Source organism: Emys orbicularis, chromosome 3, assembly GCF_028017835.1.
Source record: "Emys orbicularis isolate rEmyOrb1 chromosome 3, rEmyOrb1.hap1, whole genome shotgun sequence".
Lineage (NCBI taxonomy): Eukaryota > Metazoa > Chordata > Testudines > Emydidae > Emys > Emys orbicularis.
In genome coordinates, this window is record NC_088685.1 from 213648364 (window position 1) to 213675348 (window position 26985).

General features: G+C 51.4%; 1 protein-coding gene across 1 annotated transcript in view; it reads right to left on the minus strand.

Annotated features, from left to right (window-relative positions):
- The window catches only part of TTBK1 (tau tubulin kinase 1), a 120731-nt gene that overhangs the window by 63559 nt on the left and 30187 nt on the right, over window positions 1-26985 (minus strand). The window contains 3 exon segments of the mRNA XM_065401734.1: window positions 3683-3787; window positions 5192-5332; window positions 11990-12063. Of these exon segments, the coding sequence (XP_065257806.1) occupies window positions 3683-3787; window positions 5192-5332; window positions 11990-12063 (320 nt within the window).

Here is a 26985-nt window from a genome sequence, read left to right on the forward strand (position 1 = left end):
CGAACCTGTCACAGTCTCTTTTTTCTTAATAACATAAAGGCCAATTCGCCACGTAGTTCTTGCTGTGGGGTCTCTCTCTTTACCTCTCAGTCACCTCACTTTAAAACAACCTTTCCAGCATTGTGAGATATTAAATTGAGTCCTGCACTCCTGGCCCGCACCTTTGGAAGCTGAGCTACTATCAGTCTTGCCAGCTCTAAGAGCAAAAGGCCCTTCAGGTACGGCTTTAGTGTGTACGCATTTTGCAGAAAATAGCTACCTGTGCTGATGCTGTTTAAGGGGCATGCGACAGGACGGCAGGTTCTAGGACTCAGCAGGAAAATGCAGGACTCTTCTGCTGACTCACCCTGGCAGCCACATCGTCACAGCAGCTGGGTCTCACTAGCTCCAACTCTGCTGGCTGAAAGGTGGAGAGTCTCCAAAGCAGGAGAGGGGTTGGATGTCTTGAAGACTGAGGAAACAGGCAGCTCCGGGAAACTGAGCTAAGGTTCGGTTTTGTTCAGGATAAAGGGGAAACCCAGGAGGTTTGCAGTCTAACCAGTGTGAGCATTCTGAGACTTTTCACAGAAAGAAAGAATAGTGTAGTAAACTTCCATTTAAGTCCCTTTCCACCGCCCACCATGATGCTGTGGGGGGCCGTATAATGAACATAAAATACTAAACACTATATAAATCTTGGTCTCCAATTCCTTTCATGTCATTCCCCAGCACCAGACCCTCTGATACTTCCTCCTGCATCCTGTTTGGCACAGACTAGTTTCAAGCACTGGATTATGAAATTTACACTGAGGAACTGGCTTTGACACCCAGTTATTGCACTAATGGCCTGAGATGGGACAGTTGTCAAGGCACATGCAGAAAAGGCCGTCTCTGATTCACGTAGGAGGAGTGTCAGTCTACAGGGGTTATGCAAACCCTGGTTTTTGTTTTCATTCCATCTCCTCTATGTTTTTAGCCATTCAATCCTGGGTTTGTTGTGTTTCCTGCTGTCTGGGTAACTTCCTGCAGGCACCCCCAAAAAGACAGGAACCCCATAACCTCTAAAGAGAAGGGCTGAAGGGTGTAGCCTTCCTGGAAACTACACCACCAACTCACCCTCAGTCAAGAAGCTTGGACAGAGGGGGATTAGGGAAAAATCAGTCGAATTCAATGGGATTATAATAGAATAATGCAAACTCTTATCAGTTTGTCTGAGTGTGTTAGGTTGCCTGTGGTTATTAATGGGGTCTCAGTGAAGGCAGGCAGGCCCCAGAATGGACATGCCTTAAACTCATGTTCCAGCTCAGAGCATCTCGCTGGCACAGCCTCTCCGCCGAGCCAGTGTGGTGTTGCTGCTATTGGGTTCACAAGACAATTTCCTTCCTGGTGGCCGACTTGGGCAGTTAGAGAGTGGGGGGCAAGGGCTGTTTGGGTGAGTTGGTGTGACGGGAGGCGTGCATGGTGAGGGTGGGACCAAAGCAGAATGACTGACTTGAGAAGAAGACGGCCAAAGCTTTCGTAGGGGGACGGAGCACACAGACAGATGTCAGTCTCATTAAATGGTTGGCCGGAAAAGACCATGTGGGGCGAGGTGACATTTCTCCACCTCCTGGGGCCCTTGAAGTGCTGTGATCTGAGGGGGCAGGGGTCAGAAAAATTGAGAGCTTATATCTGAAAATGGTGGCTGTCAGTGAAACGAAACTGGAGCTGTCAGACCGGATCAGACCTGAGCTCCATGAAGTCACTCTTCTGTATCGGAGAGTGGCCACCCTCAGCAATGTTCCATCAACCCAATCTCCCCCACAATAACAAGTCAATCAGCCAACCAGCCTAAACCCCCTATCCAAGCACAGCCTTGACCCCAAAAAGGGAGAAGGGCCAGAGTCTTCATGGAGGCCCCTGGGGATTTCGCTGTTGCTATTGGTTTTACATGGAAGATGACCAGATACTATGGAGATGGGCGGCAGTGTGATATCCTAAACCAAACTGGAAGGTGCAAGAAGCCCCACAGGAACAGCTGGATAATCTTGCCCCAGGAAGGTCTCATCCTGGTCTCTAATGGTTAGAAATTGGTTTAAGCCCTGAAGCAGGATGACTGATCTCCTTTCCAGAAATACTGGTAACATTCGCTGTGCTAACTCTGCATAGTCTTGTTACCAGGGGAATGTCCAGTCCTGCTCGAATATCGGTACAGCCACCATGGTGCAGAGACCCACGATAAACCTACGCCACCTCTTAGACTGGAGCAAGCCCAGCATGTTCATACCAAGGGTGACTCCCGGGCAATTTGACGTGGCTCAGCCATAACTGTGCCCTTACGCGAAACAGGATTTGATTCTGTGCTGCTTTGGTTTGATTTGCTAAGACGCTTTATTGATGACACCAGCACTGGCACAGGCTATAACAATGAATCCCATGAGGGAAGGCTCTGTGTAGATTTCTACACTTGGTAATGCCCCTGTCTGCCCCCCCCACACACACATCTAATAGAACCTCCTGAATGCAGAGTCCATAGGGGCTGCTGAAGCCCCCCTCCAGGCAGGACATGGTTGGAGCCGGGGGGGTGTATCAGATAAGGGAGGAGCATCCCGACAACTGCCCCAGTTCTGCCTTCTCCGCGGTAGTGACCGGCGGGACCTAGCTGCTGCCCATAGTCTGCTTAGCCAGACGGGCCCTAAGCAGCGGGGAAGCCACTCACTGAACCAGAGCTTGGGCTGTCAGGCTTTCAGGCCCTGAGCCCAGCAGGCTCCAGCCCACCTTCAGGGTAGAAGCGCTTTGGGCCAAAGCCTGGGACTTTCCGGATGAGTTAGGCTGGGGTTCTGTGGAGAGGCAGCGTGGCTTCCAGAGAGCGTACGGATATAAGAGGCTCTGGAGCCAAAGGGTACGACACTGGGTGGCCAGCCAAACAGATTATTGGAGCTCGCCAAGGCCTGGTCCTGGGAGTGGTGAGCAACCTATTCGATGGCAAAGCCAGGAGCGCTCAGCCTGCAGCTTAGCGGGATCCAGGTGAGACGCACATCTCTGGAGCTTGCGCTGCACTCCTGCCTGAGCCCAAACGATACATTACCGAGCAAGAGGGCTGGATGCGACCGACACACACACACACACACACACACACACACACACACACACACACACACACACACACACACACACACAGGAGAGCAAGTTACTTCCCCTTCCCCCCACCCTGAGCAACCACCCTCAGCCCCCTGCTCAGCAATCGGAAAGGGGGCACAGGGACAAAGCCAGGCAGGGGAAGGAACAAGGCTCCTGGCAGTGGTGACAGCCCAGCGTCTTGGTGAACATCACGCCCAGTGTATTGGAAGAGCAGTGTCCTCTTCAGACTCCCGCTGCATTGCGATCAAACAACTCTAAAGAACACGCCCAGCTCTCTTCCCCAGACTAGGCCGGACAAAGACATGAATGGGATTGTTCTACTGCGGGGGGAGGGAGGCCACCAGCTTGGACAGCTCTGGCCTCCTGCCTGCTTGGCCCGAGCGCATCGTGAAAAACTGTTAGCATGGAAAAAACCCACATTTCTCAGACAATAGCCAGATTCCTCCATTCCCAGCTCAAACACAACCCCGCCCCACCCCCACCCAGCCCGAGAAGCAGTCCCAATACATGTCATAACAAAACAAAACAACAAAACCCCTTTCCTTGCCTGAGTGGAAGCAGAGTTGGAAAAGGTGTCACTTACTGGCCGGACTTCGCCGTTGGTGTTGGTGTACTGCCGGGCCAGACCAAAGTCTAACATGTAGCATTTCCTGTAGGTTGAAGGCAGGCGACCCATGGAAAAGTTGGACTGGCCAAAAGGAAAAGAATAAAGTAATCAGTTTGGATAGCAGCAGCCATTCTCACGCCAAACTCAGAACTCTCCCGACCACCCCACCGAGCGATGCCTCAGGCAGGAACACAGTGCATGTCCAGGCAGCACCATGAGTTCCTAGTTTATTTGCTAACGTGTTTGGTTCCCCCAGGCAGAGAAAGTCAGAGGCTCAAAGTGTGTCCCAAGGAATAGAGAAGCAACCCAGCAGTGAAGGGGGTTCCAGGCTCCCCCACCTAGAATTCAGTTTGAAGACAGGTGGCTACGGATAATCCAGATAATAACCATAAAACCAGAGTGTGTGTTAACTCAGCAAAACTTCACGGCTATGGGAACTATTTATACTCCAGTAGTGAACAAGGAGCATCCCCACTCAGGCTGGGCTTACTATGGGCAGAAAGAGCTTGCTGTTCATCTTCATGTTATAGTTACTAGAGCCCGCTCTCCTGCACATAACTCTGCCATGCTGGGTCTGATCCTCAGCTGGAGTAAACAGGCACAGCAAGTCAATGGCGGGACACTGTCCTACACCAGCTGAGAATTCGGCCCTGTCCCAGCTCCCAGCTGAGATGGAGCCGCTAAGGAGAAAGCGGCCAGGAGCAGAGAGGGCCTGGCAGGAAGTCCTTGGGTCAAGGTGGGGGGAGGGCTACAGGAAGCAGCTTGGCTCCTACAAGAGGCCCTGGAGCAGGCTCTGACTCTCAGGCAAGTGGTCTGTAGAGTAGAAACCTGTAGGGAACAGACAGCCCCTGCAGAAGGCCCCAGGTTAGGGGAAGGGAGGGTGGATATGGAAGGTGTGTTCCCTGCTGAAGCCCCGAGAAGAGGGCTGCCCCTGACCCTGGGTGGGGCGTCACTCCTCCCTGGGCAGAGGAGCCAGGCTATTGTCTTTTCGCCTTCTGCCTGCGCTCGGCACGGAGAACTCCCCAGAAGCCAACACAGGGTTCCCTGCACCTCTAGCCTGTTTGCCAGGACATGCAGATACCCCTGCTTGTGAAATAATGGCTCCGGAAAGGGGGTTTTCTTTAGCAAAGACAAATGCGTGGACGTGACCTTTATCAAAGTGTTGGGGCACACGGAAGGGTGCCCTTTCTGAACCTGTGTAACAGCAGCTTAGCAGTGATGGGCTGGATTCCAGAGGAATACGTGGACGCAGCCTGCCTCCAGAATCGGATCTGATAGGGGGGCAGCGTGACACCAGAGCCACAGACCCACTGTGGAGTGGCCTCTTCTAGCAAAGGGGTGGCTGGGGAATACGTCACTCTACTCCTCTCTCGCCTGTCGACTGGGGCAACACGGTAGCCTCTGCCAAGACTGCCCACGGTCCCAGCCACCAGGATGACCGTTGACTCAATCTTAAAGTGGAGAAACGCTTCGAAAACGACCTACCGGCTTGATATCCCGGTGCAGGAATCCCACGGAGTGAATGGCTTCTATGGATTCTAGAATCTGCTTGCCCAATCGCAGGGTTGTGCTCAGCGTAAAAGTCCCCCGAGGCTGGCTTCTTCTGAGGTCTGCAAGGTTCCGGCCCTGAAACAATTCATGCGGTGTGTACCCCAACATCCCACAAGTACCATCGGCTGCATTTAATCCACACCCAGACAGAGAATTCTTAACACACACACTCCCCTCCCCATCCCCACCCGGAGATGTGTGAACACCTGGGTCTGCGTTATTTCTTGGATTTCATTTTCCAGTGAATGACTTGCTGAGAAAAGGTGCCAGACTGACAGCTCTGGAAGCTGAAGCACCCCATTTATTTATCCTCAAAACAGGCCTGGGAAGGACAGTAGCAGGGCAGGCTTCACACAGACACACAGCCCCTGAGGTAGAGTGCTGAACACAGATGGTTCCCATGTCAGTGTCCCGACATAGTCAGCCCTTGGCTGGAAGCTCAACAGAAAGGCCAGAGAGTCAGCCGGTCACAAGGGTGGTCAATGAGCCAAGCACCCGTTGGCTGTTAACGCCTTTTGGAACCAATTCCATTAGGAGTCCCCACCAAGACACCCAGTCCTCGGGGTGGGAACTTCATGTAAGCAGTTTCATGCAAGTCCAGGCCTAGCAACCCTCTTGTATTAAGAAGCAGGCCACATACAGAGTTGCTAGAGTGAGATTTTTCCTGGAGAGATTATTTTTTTCCATGACTAAGTGGTAATTTAGCCTCTACCTTCGTTCATTTCTGAGTCTGAGGGCACGTCTTCACTACCCGCCGGATTGGCGGGTAGCAATCGGTCTATCGGGGATCGACTTATCGCGTCTAGTGAAGACGCGATAAAATCGATCCCTGATGGCTCTACCGTCGACTCCGGAAATCCACCGCGGCAAGAGGCGGTAGCGGAGTCGACGGCGGCGCGGCAGCGGTCGACTTGCCGCCGTCCTCACAGCCAGGTAAGTTGACCTAAAATACGCCACTTCAGCTACGCTATTCACGTAGCTGAAGTTGCGTATCTTAGGTCGACCCCCCGCTGTAGTGTAGACCTAGCCTAAGTAAAGGCTACCAGTTCACCAGAATACTGAACTATGACCACTAAATTATATTAATGTAAGCACACCGGTGAGATCCAGGTCACAGGCCTCAATGAGCCCCCAGAAATGATGTGCTTTCTTCTTGTGAGTGTGGAATAGGTAATCACATGCACAGGCTTTCCCACTCCGCCCTCTCCCCCTCTGCCCCGCCTTCATTCATACATTCCCTCGCCTTTCTTCTTATAGACTCACCTCCCCCCTCACGCCGCACCCAGCGATAACAGTTGCCTTCACTCCACCAAAGTCACGTCCCCCCATCTGTGTCCCACTCCACTGCAGTCACATCCCCATCCCTCACTTTCCCTCTCCACCACAGTCACGTCCCCCGAACCGCGTCCCCCACCTTCACTCCATGACCACGTCCAGACTAGGAGAAACAGCTGTTTTCAGATGGCATCACCAATGCGCTGTAAAATCCCAGCACAGACATGGCAAGCTGCAGATCTGCCTCCACGCCACTCTTTGCAGCAAACCTATGGTCCCTGCCCGTGTCCAGACTAGCTAACCAGAATGGTCCCTTCTGGACAGAAATGCCACCCCTCAGTCTAGTCTCCCCAGAATCAGCATGCCTGTCCACACAGGGGACATTCCCCCTCCCAGGGAACTGACTGGTGTTAACCCTGCTGGTGCTGCAGTGTGGAGCAGGCGCGGCAGCCTGGCTTGTTGGCATTGCCCCAGGCCCGCGTTTCAGGAATGTGCTGCCAGGCTGCAGGATTGGTGTTTGGTTTTGCCTCTTTCTGTTCTGTGACCTGGTCCTCTGCGCATGCAAACTAAACTCACCATTACCCTTTCCCTCCATAACGCAGTGCAAGCGTCTACCCACCAGCATCCCTGCTTCCCTGCTTTGCATGTTACCTGCATTCAGGATTGTTTTCCTCAAAGATTAGCTGCACGATTATCAGCTAAATCTCACCATTTATCACCCACATTTCTAACCTTTGCCTTTTTTATCAACAGCAAATCCAGCCCTGAGTGGTTAAAAATCACAAGTCAGATTCCAGGGGGAAAAAATCATAAGATGGGCTTAAAAGTCACGAGGTTTTCAAACAAGAAGGAAGCATGCCATGCTCTCAGTGCTGTCGGGACATGCCACCATTCCCAGTTTGTGCGTGATCATTTCAGGTTCACAATTCACCCTCACCGCACACTCAGAAACGACTGCCCTTCCCCTCTCATATCCCCTTGGTTAAGGGAGCTGCCATCCTATCCCCCAACCCCCTTATTACCCCCATCCTCCACCCAGCCGCCTTCCCTGCTCCACCCAGTGTCCTGCCTCACTCATATCCTCCCCCACAACGTCCTCTTCCCCCCGACCCTCCTCATTTACCTGCCCCACATCTTCTACCCCTCACACTCTCCTGCTCTGCCCCATACTCCTCTGCACCTTTATCATTCCCCCTCCTACACCCAATCTTTATGGCCCCACTCTCCCTCTAACCTCCACAGCCTTCTGTCTCTTCCCAAGATCCCTTCCACCCCCTAAGTGTCCCTCCTGCATGCCATATTCTCCTGCCTCTTCGCAATTTCCTAACCACAGAATCCAGGAGCTGGTCATCTTCCCAAAGGGAAGGCTGGCTTCAATCCCACAGACCCTATGGGAGATGGTGGCCATCTTTACTAGGGGCCGCATCACTTCTACCTGCAACTGCACAGGGATGTGGCAGCTAGTTTGACTTAGAGCATGTCCTACCTTCAGTCCCACAGGCCGCAATGAGATATGTGTCCATTTTTAATAAGGGCAGCAATTCACAAGAAATCAGTGAAAAAATCATGAGCAGCTTTAAAAAAACAGCAGCTACTGTGTGACTTGATAAAATCCCAAGAGCTGGCAACTCTGTCAATGGATTGTTTCTCCTCACTGGGGTACTGGCAGTCCATGAATGCCCCATAGCAAACACCCAGCTTCAGTCCTTCGCAGGGCTCCCCCGGCAAACATTCAAATATCAATGAGTGCACCGCAAGGCAGAGGCACAGCTCTCCAGCCAAAACCTCCTTTGGGACACCTGCTCACTAGCTGGTAACTAGATTTTAATTTTCCATTTCGGCCCTAAGGGTTGACGTTTTCTCATCCCTTTTTCCAAACCGCGGTCACGCTACCTGAGTCAGCACTGACGTAGATAGAGTTCTCTGCAAGTCTGTAGCACAGGGGGAGTGTTAGACCAGGAGTGGATTGGGAGTAGATGTTGTACTTGAAATAGACCAAAGGAGACTAAAGACTGCAAGGTAAACTGCCTAATAGAGTAAACTGTGTTTTTAGGAGTTGAAATATACTAGGTGCAGCTGACTACTTGTTGCTGTTTTGATTTGGGGCAGATACAATTGCTCTCTGGAAAGTTACAGCCTCTCACTTGCTGGCTAAGGTAGAGTTTAGGGCATACATATCACCACCGAGATGTATTTTTGCTCTGGGAATGCTACCGTAAGTATGAAATTTCCCTCTCAGAACCCTTTGTAGCTGCTTCCTCTCCTGTTACCTACTGTCATTATATGAGCTTTTTTACAGCTATAAAACCACAGGTCTTTCAGAGGCCCTGTTCTAACCCTCATGAATAGCTTTAAAGACAATTGAATGAAAGCTAAGGATGGACTATGTATCCAAATCACAGGGTTCTGTTTATCCCTGTCTTCTGAACTCGGCCTATGCCTTTTTTGACCGGCAAAGAGAAAGTGGATGTTGAGATGTGTAATTCTTTTGATGAAGCACGCTCCTGGTAATCTTCAACATCAGAGAAGGCTATCAACTGATCAAAAGCACCTAGGAAAAGAGTTCCTTTGGCAGAAGGCCAAACTGTGTTATTGCACACATTCGGAGGACCTACAATAAACACAGGGATTATTTGTGATGTGCTGATAACACTATATTATAGAACCCTGTTATCTCTACCCCTGCAGAAACATATGGAATGTCACGGACATAGAAAGGATGAATCAAGCCAAGTTCACAAAGGAATGGGCTAGAAAGGATTGCAGGTGCTTGCTGTGGACTTGTGCGTACAGGCATCCTAGAGATCACTCCCAAACCCAATGAAACACCCTCGGTCTCCATCCGGGCCCCTTCTCAGAACCACATCACGAAGGAAGTATTAAGGGTTTGGCTGCACCTGGCTTTCTAGCCTTTTCTTTTTCTCTGCCTGTGTGAGTTAAGAACAGGGAGCACGGCTTGTTTATCCACTCCGACTGTTCTGGCTTTGTGGAGTGCAGCCAGAGCTGTCCTGTTCCCAGGACGTTGTTTCTGAGGCCTCTCATGTCCTTATTTTACGCTACTGGAATCCTGAGGAATCAAACCAACAACTGCACACATCGAAGGCTGCCTTGTTCCATCCACAATCCTCCCAGGGCAGGTGAGGGAGACAAAGGCATGGTCTCAGGTCAGTAAAGCTACCCAGGGGCATGGAAAGCCATGGTGGGCCACGACGGGAAAACAGGAGCAGCTCGGCAGCTTTGCAGAAGTCTGGGAGACAGCCGTGACCCTGAAGTGCCCTGATTACATCAGAAACCCCGAACTGGTCGAGAAGCAGCTGCAAGGAGCAGATTGCTCCAATGTAGCCACAGTCAGAACGAGAGCCTGAGTGTTGCTGGCCCAAGGAGGAAGTCCCCTGCAGTGCCGGGGAATCTGGGGTCCTGCAGAGCGTCCCAGGAGAGGCAGTGAGAAGGCCGCTCTGGAGCAGCCGCATGAGAGTTGATTTCGACGAGCAATGGACAAACGTCTGGGTCTAAAACCGCACTGTCAAGTGACACTGTGAAAACGGCATCCGTGAGTTTGTGTGTCAATGACTCCATCGAAAATTGCCTCCGTTGACAAGTAAAAAAAGCAGGTTTTTCTAGCAGCTGAGCCGGCCCTTCCAACTCAGCCTGTGCACTGACAGTACACCATCAGTCACGTTTTGTCCTCCGTTACCCCATGGCCCCTTGTCTTCAGGGGGCTTGTACAGGTGGAAGTGGGGCAGAATTGGGTCTTGCAATTACATCTTAAGAGAATTCTGTTGAGGAGCTCAGGCTGCATTGACTCTTGTACAGCTGTGTTGGCTCTGCAGGGCTAGCACGGGCTAGAAGGTTACAACTACTGCCACTAAAAGCAGCAGGAACGACTCTGGAGGTTCGCAGGAACAGACAAGTGAAGTTAGACGGTGCTGGTTTTTTAGCCCCACTCTTCAGAACCTCGACGGCTGTTCCAGGAGGGTCCAATGGGGCACATGGAGCAGCCAAAGAGGTACATTTTCAGCCTGGCCTCCGTGGCTTTCCCTGTCCTTTTGAAAAGGCCTTGCACCCACTGCATTCAGAGTGATGCAAGATTCCCCTAGATAGAAGAGGCACTGACTGCATCCAGCACCAAGAGGAAGACACAGGGGACAAGCCCTCAGGTAAGAAGTATACATTAAAAGAATGAGATGTTTATTTTGAAGGGGCATGGTCAAGATAACAAAAAAGTCACAAATTCTCTCTGAATAGCATTTACCTATTATCTTTAGCTATACCACATAAGATCCCTTCAAGGGGCTGGTGGAAACCCTACTTGTCTATCTGCCAGCTTGCTTGCTCTGGGTATTTGACAGGACTTGGTGTATGGCACATCTCAGCATCCTCTTTGCTCCATCAACCAGGGCAGCCACCATCACTTGCTTCTCTGCTTCCCCTCCCCCCCGCACCAACAAGTACCTTGGCACCTCTTCCATGCTGCCCCCTACGCATGGAACACCCTCCCCATATCAATTCACACAGCCGCTTCCTCTGGCCTTCAGTTCCCTTCTTCGCCCACCTCTGCTGCGATGCCCACTGGAAAGCTGTCTAATGTTACTGGCTAGGCAGCTGCTCAGTTAGTGATCTACCCGTTTCTCTCATTCACTTGTATCATTTAATTTAAAGAAATATAAAGATTCTTTAATTTAATTTAAATTAAATAATATAAGTGAATGAGAGAAACTGTACCCTGGGCTAGTAGATGAGACTTTGACTTCCTAGTACTTGTTACTGTCACCCTCACCTTCCGTCCACAGCGTTCTGCACCCATCTGTCACATTGTGCCTGGTTCAGGTGTAAACTCTCTCGAGCAGAGAGGGCCTTTTATTTTATGACTATACAGCACCAAGCGCAATGGAGCCCTGAGGACAGTCGGCGCTTCTGGGTGCTACTGTCACACAAACAATACAATAAATAATAATCGACGGGCAAATGTGATTGTAAAACCCCCAACACTGGCTGAGAGACACTCTGGGGCAGGCGTCAAAGATCAATCTGCTTCTAACTCGTTGTTTGAAACTGGCTCACTACCAAGATGAAGGTGCTGCTTTAAATCTCCATTCACGAGAGGTTATTCCCGCCCCCCCTCCCCATGAGGCCTTCCATCAGCTGTTTCTCCCCTCCTCGCAATCCCAGCCAGTGATTTCATCTCTTCACCTGCGAAGGCCTGTTGTGGGGGACAGCTGCTTTTGCCATGGGCCCTACACAGAGCCCCAGTAGCTCCGTAGGCTCTTGGAGGTGCTGACTATACAGAAGGGGAGAGTCTCATGCTGAGCCACACAAGGATCCAACGGGCAACAGGCATCAAAAGATCCCCCTCCCTCATCCAGCCAGCCATCACCCCAACTCTCACCTCACTCTCCTGCTGGCTGGGAACAACGGCAAAGCCCAGGTGTCTCTGAGACAGGGAACAGAAGAACTCACCTGAAGCTGCATGACCACGTAATTAAATTTCTCATTCCTTCCACAGCCGATAAATCTGCAAACATGGTCTTTCCCTGCAGGGAAACACAAACATACACAATATAATATAAGAAACCAGACCCAGCTTCTGCAGAGAAAGAGCTTCACAGCCAACATCTAGTCAGCCTTAAAAGACGGGACCGTTTATCTTAAAAGAGGAATAAGTGTAAACCCAATAGAAGTTTACATAGTAAGAAGGAGGAATGATATTAGGGAAGATTGATTGAGCCAGCCAATGAAACTGAAGAGTCTCAAATTTCCCACCCCATGTATTTAGCCTCTGGAACTCACAGCCACTGGATACCACTGAAGCCAAGAGCTCAGCAGGAGTCAACCAGGAACAGGACATTGGCCTAACAACAATAGCTAGAATTAGAATAGTAAATACTCCAGATTAAACCTTCAAGGCCAAAGCTGCTAGCCACCCACCGACACCACAGCCTGTGTCCCATAACCATAAGGAGGTGCTTACTCAGATACACCCAGGGACATTTGTCATCTTGGGCTCAGTCCAACTAGCAATCTCTGGCTCCTCCCATCAAGAGACTTTTCTCACCTGTAAACAGTCTGTTTCTGGAACCCTTCCCAGTTCCTTCCCTGAGTTACTCCTTTCAGTCTCCCTCAAGCAGGCGAGCCCAGAACTCCTCTTTGGAGCTGAGCCGTATTTGCTAGTTCCTCACTCTCTCCTTAGACAGGAGTGTCTCCAGCTCTCCTGGCTGGAGCTGGGTTCTGCTAATCACATCCTCTGGCCCTTCTGAAGCAGGAGCGCCAGCTCCTCTTGGGAGCCGAGTTGTGGGTTAGCCAGCTTGGGGCCTTCGCCAGCTTCTCCCTCAGCTGGACCTTCTCTTTAACTAGCTGCCTGGCTTTCAGGGGGCTTAACAGGTCACCCTTGAGGGAGGAGGCAGCCTTTATGCTGGGCTCCTTCTCCCAGCTGGCCGGGCAAGAGAGGAGTCCTGCCCTGCCCTGCCCTCTCTGCACGGCTCCTGGCCCCAGGCCCTTAAAGAAACAGTAAGGGCATTTCTTCCCTCTTGCTCCCGGGATGGCTTCCTCTCTCCCAGTCATTCCCAGATCTTGGTATATATAGTCGGACTTTTCAAACTTTTAAAGGGCCATGCCACCTGATGGGGTCGGCTGACCATTAGGCTCTATTACTCTTAAGGGGAGACTACCCCATCATACCATCCCAGCTGGTATCATCCGCACATTTTACAAGCATACTCTCCACTCCATTATCCAAGTCATTAATGAAAATATTGAATTGTACCAGACCCTGAAGAAATACTTCCTTTTATTTGTTTTAAACCTGCTGCCTATTCATTTCATTTGGTGACCCCCTAGTTCTTGTGTTATGAGGAGTAAATAACACTTCCTTACTTACTTTCTCCACATCCGTCATGATTTTATAGACCTCAATCATATCCCCCCTTAATCGTCTCTTTTCCAAGCTGAAAAGTCCCAGTCTTATTAATCTCTCCTCCTATGGCAGCCGTTCCATACCCCTAATCATTTTTGTTGTCCTTTTCTGAACCTTTTCCAATTCCAATAGATTTTTGAGATGGGGTGACCACATTTGCACGCCGTGTTCAAGATGTGGGCGTACCATGGATTTATACAGAGGCAATAGGGTATTTTCTGTCTTATTATCTTCGTCTCACTTTTCAAGTCCAGCAGGCCCCAGATAGACAGACTGTTTTCTGTACAGGAGAAGCCCCTAGGAAAGGCATGGCGCCAGTGCCTGGCCAGTCAGCCTGCTTGTGCTTGGTGGGAGCAAGGGGTACAGCAGGCACGGCTTGGGACGTGGGCAACTATGCTGCCCATCCGACTATCAGAATTCCGGAGCAGCACGAATACAACCCTGGTGGGGACCAGCGTTCCCCCTAATTTTTTAGATCCATGTGCGGAATGAATTTTGTTATGTGCACCAATATGGAGGTGATGTGTGGCGGGGGTGGGGCTCAGGGCTGGGGCAGAGGGGTGGGGTGGGAGGGCTCTGACTGGGGGTGCAGGCTCTGGGGTGGGCCTGGGGATGAGGGGTTTGGGGTGCAGGAGGAAGTTCAGGGGTGGGGCAGAGATTGGGGTATGGGGGGGGTGCGGGCTCTGGCTGGGGGTGGGGCTGGGGATGAGGGGTTTGGGGTGCAGGAGGAAGTTCAGGGGTGGGGAAGGGGGGGTGCAGGCTCCAGCTGGGGGTGGGGCTGGGATGAGGGGTTTGGGGTGCAGGAGGAGGTTCAGGGGTGGGGCGGGGGGGCTGCAGGCTCCGGCTGGGGGTGGGGCCGGGGATGAGGGGTTTGGGGTGCAGGCTGCCCCGGGGCTGTGGCAGGGAGAGAGAGAGGACTCCCCCCAGCCCTCTCTCACCGCAGCAGCCCGGGGCCCGGGGAGAAGCACCTCATCCCGGCTGCGGCAGCTCTGAGGCTGGGAGCGGGGCGCCTCTCCCCATCTGCATGGCCCTTAATAGCCTGCTGCACAGCCGCGCAGCTTAGAGGGAACTTAGCTGGGGACCCCAGGATCTTCTCTCTCCATGGCCAGGAAGATGATGTCCAGTCAAGGAGACTGTCCTCTGAGGCTGGGGAGAAAGACCCCACCCTGGAGATCAGAGCAGGAGAGGAGCCAAGCACATTTTAGAGCAGAAGGGAAGAAGGCCCCAGAAAGTCAGCAGGTGCCTTTGTTTCGTCAGAGTGCATCTGTCACGGGGTGGTACCTGAACCGTTTTCCTGGTAGATAAGGTAACTGCCAACTCCCAAACAGAGCACGGCAGACAACGGCAAACAGGGCGAGCTCAGCACGGCTCATTCTGAATCCCCTTCCATCCATCCCTCACCCAGCCCCTTCGACACCAGGGACACGCAGCGCACGCTTGGTTAGAACACAGATTTATTCAGCCACACAAAAAGCCTCTGCAAAAGGATGAGAACAGAATTACATGGAGCTAAGACTGCAGAATTCTCCACTAATTAAAGCAACACAGGTACGCCAGGGAACGGCATCGCGAAAGGCAACCCGACAGCTATCTGGGAACAAATGGGCAAACTGTGGAAGGGCCCTCCTGTGTCAGGACATCCCCACCTCTGCCTCCCCCTGCAGTGAGCAGGGAACAGGCAATGCACCACCGCTCGGTGCCTGCTGTGATCAGATCATGATGCAATCAGACCACAGCATGGCTATGACAGACAGTCTGCACCTCACACAACTGTTCAATATTCAGCAGATCCCTGCACTGCAGAGTAAAACTAATCAGAGGCCTACGTAATGAGATTGTTAACCGGAGCCAAAGGAATGGACAGGAGAAATGCCACAGTGAACTCTGGGAGCTTGTAGATATGGGAGCAGGCGTCCTGCGGCGAGAGGTCAAGGAGAAGCGCACATGGCTCCCAGCTTCACACAGTTGCAGTCTGCAGCGGCACAGCCAGGGAGCCCAGCACACGGCATGCACACACATGTACGCTCCTACCCCCGGCTCTCGCTGAGCATCCGTCCCACCTCTTCCTACAGAGCAAGCCTGGAGCCCTGAGCAACACCCCCTCAGAATCCCCGAGCCGCAGTCCCAGGGCGGGTCAGACGCTTTCCTTCTCACTGCACAGAGGATGGCAGAGCGACATTTTACAAAGGAATCTTCTTAAAGTGACTGTCTGTCTCCACTGCAGCAGGGCCCCACCCAGCAACGGCTCAGCATTCAGCATAGTGCTTGATCCAACAGTTTACAGCAGCTCCTCCCCACAGGAGCACAGAGAAGGGCAAAGGGGATAAATCCATTGGGGTTACACACGGCACATAGCTAAAGTGAAGTGAAGATTGCTACCACCAGGGTCAGATTAAAGCACAGGTACTCGAGCCATGTGCAAACCCTAAACAGAGCATTAACATTACAACAACAAACCCCAGACATTTAACAAAGTCAGGAAACAGAGCTAAGGTAATGCTTCTCACACAACACCCCCACAAACACCCTTAACTCTGCCCCTGCAGGAATGCCCCAAGGGACTCAGTATTGTAACCTTCCAGAACAAACGCTGCCATTTTAAAAGTGTCCCATCTGCTCTGGAAAGTGACAGCCAAGTATCACGACACCAAGCAGCCCTGTCTCCCTCTGCCAGCGTTCCAAAGCAGGTGCAGAGGTTCAGGAAATGAGGAAAGTCAACTCCTCTCGCAGTCACAGGGGCCTTCTTGACAAATGAGAAAAAGAAAACTCTGCTCCTTCCTTTCCTTCGTTATACATGCCCACCGCAAACTCTGGAGGGCAGCTTCCCTGGGACCAGGGGAACTCACCCTGACCCACTCCCCAGAGCCAGGCTCTGTGCACATGGGGGGAAGGGAACTAGCAAGGGGAGCACAAGAGGTGACCCTTCCCTTTGCAACTCCGGACTTCTCTGTGCCCTCCCCTACCCATGGCTGATGGCCATCTGGGTCTGACACCGACTAATCTTCGCCGGGCAGAAGTCTGGTCCTGTAAAGCAATACGCATGCCTGTGCCGTACTGAGGTACAATCCAGACTAATGAGTAGCTGTGTCAACCCTGCCCTGTAACCTGGGGGACCCTTTACAAAGCCTCACTGCTCACAAATAGCCTCCAACCGGTAAGTCACTCCCAGCTAGTGAGTCTGTGTGTGCTGCCGCCAGCCAGCCACACCTTGGCTCTTACCAGCCTTAAAAATGACCCCAAACACTCCCAGTCCCAGATTTTCCCCAGGAGCATATGCCCTGTACCGCCCAGCCCACTCCTGGACAGTATGGATACACTAACTCTCTTTTTCCTTTAAAGGAATAATATGGTAACAACTTGCTACCCAGACACTTTAACTTGAACACACTAGATTAGATAAAACAAGGAAACAAGTTTATTAGCTACAAAGAGAGAGATTTGAAATGAGCACAAGTAATGAGGCGTAAAAGCCAGAAATGATTACAAGAAAAATAAAGATAGAACGTTTACTGATGCCTAACTTGACAAATGACCAGGGCCGGCTCCAGGCACCAGCTGAGCAAGCTGGTGCTTGGGGCGGCAGATTGTTCGAGGCGGCATTCTGCCCAATCCTAGGGCGGCATGGCCGCTTTTTTGTTGTTGTTGTTCTTGTTCCGCTCCGGCCGCCCTGTAGGGGGCGGCGGCGCGGAGAACCAGAGCGCCCTGCAGGGCAGTCCTCTTCCTTCCCTCCCCGCCGACCGGAGTGGAGCCCTCGCGGCAGGAGGCGGCGCAGCGGGAGGGGCCGCGTGGCAGCGCCCTTGCTGTAGCCCTGGCCGCCCACTTCTCTCTCTCTCCCTCCCCCTCCCCCCCCAGACGGTCCCCCTGCACCCGCGCTGCAGGTTTTTTTTTTTGTTTTTTTTTGCTTTGCCGTTCTGGCCGCCCCATTTTTTTTTGCTTGGGTCAGCCAAAAAGCCAGCGCCGGCCCTGCAAATGACATTAGATTCTTTAGGCCAGACCCCTCCCCGAGTCCAGTGGCTGCTTCCTTTGTCTTTTCAAGTGCAGTGAATGCGATGGGCAGGGAGAGAGAGAGGTGTGTCTTGGGGTGTTTGTCCCTCCTTTTTATAGTTTCAGTCCCTCTCCTGAAAAACATTTCCAGCTGAGACCCAGGCGCCAAAGAGTCTACGTGGAAGGATGTTCCCTGCTGGTTTTTTACCTGTTTGAACTTCCCTTCCTGCTTGAGGACTCTGTTTACTGCTTAAATGCAAATTAAGCAGAACACACCTTCTTTTGTTTAGAACAGACCTGTTTGCCAACCTCTGTTTGGGCAGGGCCGTGGGATTTGGAACATGTGCTAATAACACCATGCAGGGGAATCTTATAACTTCACATACAAGGTTGCTGCACGTATTTTACCAGGACGATACTGACCAGCCAATTGTGAGTTTTCAAATGTTGCCTTGCAAGGCATACTCTGTACAAAGATTATTACAGTAGTGTGAGGAAGTGAACACAGGGGTGTACTCTGTCACAGTGCCACAGTGGTTTATGGTACTAAGTGAAGAGGGGGAGGAGGAGAAAGGCACCACCCATGCCATACAGCACATCTGCCAGGGAATGGGGATGAATTCGCATGAAGACTGACCTTCCAACCCTGGGTCATCTTGCAGTCACCCATGTCAGTAGTAAGATTTGCTTGTACACATGACAAGGAGTGCAGAAGCTGGAAGACAATGCCACAGACGTGCAAGGGCTCTCGCTGATCTCCTGATGGGCACCCTTCTGCTTCTTGGGCAAGCTGGTTTTTACTTTCATTTACTATTGTGTATCATCTGTGTGTCTACCCTCTTCTTCTTCAGTGCAGCGATACCGCCGCTGACTGCTGCTCTGCTGCCAGGTCCCAGGCAGCCAGGGGGGACCCTGCATTACACTGTGGGTGAGGTGGGAGAAGCCACAACATCACCGTCTGTATGGAGAGCCATACTCACTAGCTCAGCAGGCTGCACAAAGTCAGGCTGCCTGGGAGGCTGCGAGTCGAGCAGGAGATTGAGAAGGCACCTCCTCTGAAGCACTGGGGAAAGCAGATGAATGGCTCTCAACCCTCCTTGTACAGTCTGAGTGATGCCTAAGTAAATCCAAGGGGAACCGGCAGGTGCAACCCCGCCAGGAATGCCACGGGGAAGTCCCTCTAGATGGAACATTTGGTGGGCCTTGTAAGGCCCGGTGGATCTAGGAGATGGGCTGTCAGGGTGGATGAGCTTCAAAATCTGTTCCAGATGGTGTTGAGGCCAGCTCAGACAACCCCCCGAGCCACAACAAAGGGGGAAGAATCCAGCTCTGAAGAGGGAGCCCACTCAGGTTAGGCGGGGGAGGGAGGAGGAGGAGGAGGTCAGACCATGCTGGAGAGGGCCTGGAACCAGAGATCCCCCATGTCTAGGAGAGGTGGGGAGAGTCCAAGGAGACACTGGGGCTGGACAGTCACAGCCAGGCTCCAACATTTCTCCTTGGATCCGAGCACTGAACATGCTACCAGCAGTCAGGGGGCCATGCAGCCTGGTGGTGGCCCTGCCGCATCCATCATGGTCCTGGAATCTCGAGATGCTGGGGGAGCCTTTGGCACTGGAGCATCATACCCAGGCATGGCTTCTACTGCTCTCAGGACCAGGAGAGGCTGCTGCCTGCACTGAGGAGTCCGGAGTAACTTCTGACCCACAGTGCCTCCATCTCGAGCAGAACTGACCCAGAGGGGGAATTTGCCTCACCCCGTGCCCTGGCTCCAGATCAAGAAGCAGGTGTCAGTTTGGGCAGAAGAGCCTTTCCCCTGGCCCCCTAAAGAGGGGCTGAGGGACAAGGACAGGGCCTTATGGTTCCCACAAAGGCCTTCCCTCAAAACTCAGGGGCCAGTAGGTCTCCTCCTGTAGGAGTGGTGCCTACAGGAGATTCTGTCTGCTCCGCCTGGCCTTGGGGCAAGGCCCTATGGAGAGAACTATGATTCCCCTAGGCAGGCAAAGTAGTGGGTGTGACCTCCTCACAGGCAGCCCCCTGCTCGGAGTCAGGCCGTCTGACAGACAGGTGGGCTACGGGATCCTGGCGATAGCACTGAGCGTCCTGAAGAACGCACTAACATCACCCACACCACTGGAACCTTCCCCGTGACTGTGCGGGTACAGATACGGGCACTAGAGAGTGCTGATAAAAGGGGAGATCTGCGCCGGCGCCAGGCCCCTTCCACACCCTTGTGTCTGGAGAGCGAGAGGCTGTGAGGGGGCTACAGGACACCGCCTACTAGTGGGAATGTGCAGAAGCCTCCCCAAGAACCACCATGTGGCTGGTGACGCGGCATCCCAGCTATAACACCATATCCATCCTAGACAGCCCACCTCTACTGCCTTCCCTTCAACGACTCCTTGTGTACATCTAGTAACAAATCCTGAGCCTGCTTCCTCCTCTCCCCACTGGGCTGTCACCAGCTCCATGTCGCCAGCCCCTACCTCATCCCTCCCCGGCCCTCTGCCGCACCCTCCTGTCCTCTCCACTGCTGCCAGCTGGTGGACTGCCTCTCGCCCGGCCCATCCCCAGTGCCAGGCTGCCAGGCGTCACTATGGAAAAGCAGCAGAGCCTGACCCCAGGACAGTAACACCACTTTGCATCACTAGGGCGCAATCTAAAATCTTTCTAAAACAGTCCCCCAACCCCCTACAACTTAGCCCCCTCCTGTCCCCCAGCCCCTCACATAACTGTCAGAAGTGACTGTCCGTGCCACATGAGTATTCAAGGATTTCCCTCCCTGCTTTGCATCAATAACTCAATCACAGCCTCTTCATTCATTCACAATTGTCCAAATCTCTTGATTACTTTTCTTCAGCCACATTACCCCGCCGAATTTCACACCCCTGTTCGTTTACTAGCGTGCATTCTCCCCCGGCTATATTTGTGAAAGCCCTTGTTAGACCTTGTAAGCCCTCTGTCAGCGCCATTTCCGCCTGCCTCGTTTACTGACCTTTCTCTTTCCCTCTCAAGCCTTAATTGGCTCTTCACTCAGTTTGCTTCCTTTCTTTCCCCTTTTCAGCAGTGGCATTTCCCCTGCCCGGTCCCTCATGACACCACACTGGCCGCTGCTTGCCCCTCGTGCCTCTGAGAATTTCTCAGCCTTCTTTCACACGGATTGCTTTCCATACTGCTCCCCGCTGCGCTGTGGTAACAGCCACCTCCCCAGCCAGACACATTCACCTCTTCCCCATTAGCTTCAGGGCCGTTGCAAGTGCATAACTAAGGGCAGAATCGGACTCGGGGTTTAATTCCTTTTCATTTACTGTATTGAAATCTCAGACCCTTGCCCATGCCACCAGACTGTATGCAGACCTCACCCAGCCTGGGATGGATGCTACCAAGTTTTCTTATCACCCTGACATGATAATCAGACTCTCCTTAGCAGCCCAGGGTGGCGTCTCCTCTGGCTGGACTCTCTCTATTTTTGGGATCACTGTGTTCAGTTGTATTTGTTACCTAGAGGCCAGACTGCCCTTCTCCTAGGAGAAGCTGTGGGAGAGAGACTGGGATCTGGAAGGCATTTCAAGGACTTTCCTTAGGATTGTTCGGTCCGGAGGTGAGGAGTGGCGGATGGCTCCCCTCCCTGCCAACTTGGCAACAACTCCGCTCTCAAACCCAGCAGACTTCAGGGGAGCTGCCAGGGGCATAGGGATGTGTGCACCAGGCACTTTGCCTCTGCCCCAGCTTTGAAGCCCTGCCACTTAGCAGCATCGTTCCGGCCCTCCACTGCCCCAGGGCCCACCTTGGGAGTGGAGGGTCTCCACAGTCCTGCGTGGACTCTGCCAAAGATAACACCACTCCCAGAATACACTCCCACAGGCACTCCCCAGCCCCAGCCCTCCTACCGCTGCCCAGGTGCGGGGGCAGGGACATGCTGTGGAGGGAGCTGAGCTGACCTGCTTTTCCAAGGACATTAAAGCACTCCATTAATAGAGGAGTGAGCCGTTCTGAGTGTGGTCTGGGGACTGTGACGTAGGGGCTGGGAATGGGCAGAGGTTGGGCCGGGCACCGTGAAGCGCTTGTTGTTACGCACAGCCTGTTGGAAGCGGACACAGAATAGAGAGATCTCTTGCAAGTTCCTTAAGCACTGAGGCCCAGCTCCACAAAGGGACTTAGACACCTGAGTCCCAGGTTAGGTCCCACTGAGATCTCCAAGGCCCTCACTCGGCTGCCACCTACCCCTGTAGGTGCCTAAATTCACTCAGTGCCTAAATGTTCAGGGTAAAACATCAGGCATCCAGGCCCCTATCTCCCACCTAAGCCCCACTGCGATTCACAACCAGGGAAGGTAGGTGGAGGAGCACCTATCTCACCCTTGAGGCCAGATCCACTTGGTGTCCTCTGATCATGCTTACCGAACTGGGTCCCACTCAAAACCCGGCCGAAGGAGGTGGGGGTGCTCACCTGATAACTTTTAGCCAAGTAGAGCACTCACCTGGGATGTCAGAGACCCAGGTTCCCTGCCTGATGGGGGAGAAGGGATTTAAACAGGGGTTTCCCCCCTCCCAAGGGCGTGCTCTAACCACAGGGCTACGGGATAGTCTGATGTGGGGCTCCTGCTGAAGGGTTTTACTTTGGATAAATAATTAGTGAGACACTGGAGCAGGGAGACTGGGCCCTGGGACTCCCACATCACAGGTGTATGGCCTAGCCCTGCCAGGCTAAGAAGTCATTCCCTCACTCCGACACACCCATCCTATCCTCTGTATTCTCCGAGATTATTTTTTCTGCAACAAAGGTATGATTTGCAAACCTGAGCGATACAGTGGTTGCAGACACACTCATGCAGGGGGTCTCAAACTGGGGGGTGTGACCCCTCAGGGGGTCACAAGGTGGTTACATGGGGGTTGTGAGTTCTTAGCTCCGTGGGGCTGATAGCCCCAAGCCCCCATTAAATTAAATGATCCCCCCCAATTTTAATGTATAAGGGGGGTTGCTGTGTGAAAGGGCTCGCCAATACAAAAAGTTTGAAAACCACTGAGCTAGAGCGTTTAACAAAAGGCAAAGTCTAGTTGACCACTGGTGGTGAGTTTAGTACTTAGGGGGGTTATCAATATTTGTAGCTGTGTGGTGTGTTCATTTTGGTTTTTAAGGGTCACGGTTATTGAGTCTGGGCTGGGAAGGGAAGACGTGATATTGGAGACTGCGACTTGAAGGGCTGAGCTTCCCAGCCAGAGTGTGGGCGGGGCACGAGGAAGCTCTTGTGATTGTTATGCACAGCCAGGTGGAGGTGGACACAGAGTAAAGCAGAGCTCTTGCAAGTTCCTTAAGCTCCAAGTGATCGCTGTACACCACACTGAGGTCCTTGGAAGCTGGTTCAGAATTCCTCATTCCCCCCCTTCCCTGGCCATCGCAGTCTGTAGCCGACACCACTGATGGTTCATTGCTGGCGTCCTTACCCAAAGTACTTCTCCCGCAATCTCTTTGGTACCAAATTGTGTCTCACTGGCCTGGTAAATCTTTATGAGCTGCAGGACAGCCCTTCCACCTCACCCCCCTCTCCTCTGTATGCAAATACACATTAGTACATTCACTCTCACCTTCCTCTCCCTATCAGCCCTGGAGCGGGACAACTCCACCTCCAGTTTAATGTGTAGAGTGGAACTGAGGCTGTATCTGAGCTAACAGAAACCTCCTATCAGCCCCTTCTGACTTACAAACTCTGCTAATTTTCCACCTACGAAGCTGGGCCTGACCCCCTCGTTTATCTTGCCAGACTAGCATTGTAAAGCAATCGTAGTCTAAATGAGACTCCATCTCTTTAAATGGACTCAGTATAATACAGACAGTCACCTGCCATCCGAGCAGGCTGCCACAGTCTGACTCCAAAGCCTTCCTCCACACTAGCCAAGCCTCGCACCTCTGAGAAGGCCACCGACATCGGCCAGTTACCCGTTCTCTGCCCAGTCCCCTACTACTGCCCTTGGTGCTGTCGGTTTTCGTTCCACTCGTGCTCAAGTGGACAACAGCCCTTGGAATTCCCTACACTCCTCAGCATGGGTTTGGTCATCACCACCACTGCTCAGGGGCTTTGGGAGACAGCAGCCCAGTCTTCTCTCTCTATCTTGGTCAGACATCTTAGGCCTCATTCCTCACTGTGTAATCAGGGTCACCCACCTCCTCCACCTCTCAGGTTCACCCCTTTCCCTGCTGTTCTCACAGCCTGTTGGGGCACATTAACCCTCAGTGCCTAAAATCAGCTCATCTACGTGTCCGAAAACTTCCACGGGTGCAAGTTCAGTGAGCAAGATAGTGGCCACTGTGATTATGCCTACACAGCAACTAGACATCGCAGCTGGCCCGTGCCAACCGACCCGAGCTCGTGGGGCTCAGGCTGCGGGGCTGTTTCATTGCTGTGTAGACTTCTGGGCTTGGGCTGGAACCCAGGACCTTGAGAGGTGGGAGGGTCCCAGAGCCCAGGCTCCAGCCTGATCTCAGAAGTCTACACAGCAATGAAAATAGTCCAGCAGCCCAAACCGCCTGTCATGGGCCAGCTGTGGGTTTGTCTTTGCTGTGCAGACATACCCTATGTGTAGGCCTTGCATGAACAATGAAAGAAAACAGAAGTAAGGAAACAGAGATTAACAGTGCACAAAGCGTGAATTCACAAGTGGTCTTGTAAATAATACATAGCTAGTAGATAAATGATAAGCAAGGTCATGCGTGATAAACTCACAGATGCACCTTTGCTGACCAGTACATACTGTAGCATAGGAATAGTTCATGATCTATACAGGGATTGGGTCACAAAATCAATAAGCCAATCGTCAAGCATGTGATACAATGTAGAATGTGATGCGCATGTGTTAGTCTGTTTAGAATAGGCATATAACCTGATTTACAGTGCTGTACTTTGGAGTTGTTGTGCCCCTGAATTCACCATGCTCCACCGGAGCCTGATTACATCACGTGTAGCTCTCCATGAAATGCCAATAAAGACACCTCAGCGACGAGTCTGGATTCCAACCGAGTGTGGGATTCCAGAGAACTTCAGGAAATGTTCTCCCAGAACTGGAAGAGGCACTCTGGATAAGACGAGTGGAAAAGGTCTGAGGGAATCCCAACATTTTGGTGCCAGAACCCAGGATCCACTTGTCTAAAGCAGGTAAAATACCTTCAGTGATGAGTCCAGAGTAAACCTGGGATCTCCCCGTCCGGTAATACACCCCTTTGTGTTAGGCAACAACGCTCACAGTAAGGGAAATGGAACTGAAAGGGTTAAAGTATGAGGAAGCCAATACCTCGCTGGAGGGTTGGATTAAATCCAAGGGCAGACCCTTTGGACTCCCCAGAAAAGTGACAGGAGACTGGGACCGGGTGGAAAAATGGAACTCCAGGAGCAACATTTAAAAAAAATAAGAAGGAAAAAAACATGTTCTCTCCTAAGAAAAATTCCGTAACGTAAGAGAAATAGAAGGCGGTAATTTGGATATCTATGGAAAAGAATTACTGGCAGGTCACAGCAAAGGTCTCTTGAATGTCAGTGGAGCTTTAAAGATTAAGACTCATGGACAACCATGGAGGAGCAGTAATTGTAGCTAAAGAATATGTGCAAAAAAACTACAAAGATAAGCTCAAAGCCAGGAAGAAAAATCACTGAGAAATGTGTCACTTTGGGAGATAGGTAAGTGATTTAAGGAAAAGGTATGGGCAGTTATAAAGGAGGGATTGCACCATTTAACACTGCATAGCTCGGAGGGAACTAAACCGTTGGGGTTGTGGAGGTGTTACAAAGTGGAAGTAGAAGTGTTAAAAGTAGAAATGTTAAAAAGTTTAATAATAAAACCCAGTTATGTCAGTACAACTCTGGATAGTCACGACTGGTGGAACCCTCGGTCAATGATACAAGGGGGTCAGGTGGTGATTACTGCTATGTTTTTGTCCCCAGGAGCCTTTAACAGCCACTCTGAAGGAAAATGAACCCTTTTCTCAAAGTAATGATCTGTAAATAATAAAGTATAAATGACTGCTGCAGGCAGACAGACAAGATCATTTGACTATGGACGATTTAGTCAAAATCACTAAAAACAAAATAGGGATTTCTATATGGCTTCACTGCTTCTGAGTGTACTAGTGTGGATGTAACCTGGGTACAGTTGTGTAGAAAAATAATTTAGAGTAACACAAGGGGCGCTGATCAACCCAAACAACAGACTGTAAGGGGAAAAAATGGGGGAAACACGTAGTAAGTTAAAACAGAAATACTGCCAGTCAGAAAAAGAAAAAATTGAAGTGTTACAATTAGCTTACTAAAGACTCAGGGCTAGTCTACACTTACCCGGTAGTTCGACGGCTGTGGATCGAAGTTCCGAGTTCGATTTATCGCGTCTGGTGTGGACGCGATAAATCGAACCAGGAAGTGATCCCCGTCGACTGCGGTACTCCAGCTCGGCGAGAGGAGTACCGCGAAGTCGACGGGGGAGCCTGCCTGCCGCGTGTGGACCGCGGTAAATTCGAAGTAAGGTATGTCGAATTCAGCTACGTTATTCACGTAGCTGAATTTGCGTACCTTACTTCGACTTGGGGGGTAAGTGTAGACCAGGCCTCAGATAGCTGAGACATGGAAGGAAAATAAGGGAATAAAAATGGCAGTAAAATAAAATGTGGCTAAGATACAGCAATTATTAGAGCCCAGGCCAAAAGAGTTCGCCTGTGCAAAGCTTAAATATACAAATAAAATTGCAGTTTAGAAATGTGATGGCATCTGCTCATAACTTGCCGTTTGCAAGGGGAAGACAGCAGGAGTGTAAAACCATTTTAGGAGAGAAGAAGGTTCAGAGGCTCAGCTGGGAAGGCTAAGCTGAGCAAATTTAAAATATTTATTTGGTCTCGAACTGTTTGCAGCACAGCAAGGGACTGCAGAATTTCTTTTTTTTTAAAAACCTGTTTAACAAGGAAATGTCAAACGTAAGCATGAAATAAATTGGCTTTTAAAAGATTCCACTACAAATCTAGCCAAATCTTTCATTCAGAGTTGCAAAGCTGACCCAAACTCTGTTGGGGCAGCAGCCAACATCTCCTGGCAGCCTTAACTTTGTTCGTTAACACGTTGGGCACCTCAATGCTTTGACAATGATTGAACATTTAAAAAAAAATTAGGTTATAAATGTTAACTATAAATTAGTAAATGAAAATAGGGACTCAAAGGGTGGCCAGAACAAGGATAGATGCTGGATCCCTTTTTCAGTAATAAAGCAATAGCTGAAACAGTGGCAGAAAAAATATTAATAATATATATTATATATAATTAAATTGACATCGGTAATATAATGTTCTGGCAAGTGAAAAGTGGAAGTTACTTATGAAAGCAGTAGGCATTCCTATGGATCATGCAGTGTATCCAGTGAAAGGGGGAAAAGAAATGTGAATGTGGTACTTAATTCAAATCTTATAAGGGCTCCAAAGAGGAGCTCTGACAGGTTGTGTTTTCTTTCTCAGATAGCCACGTGCTTTGAAAGGAGAAACCAACCCAGAGCCAAGGAAAATCCGTAAATATAAGCAGTGAAGCCCAACCACC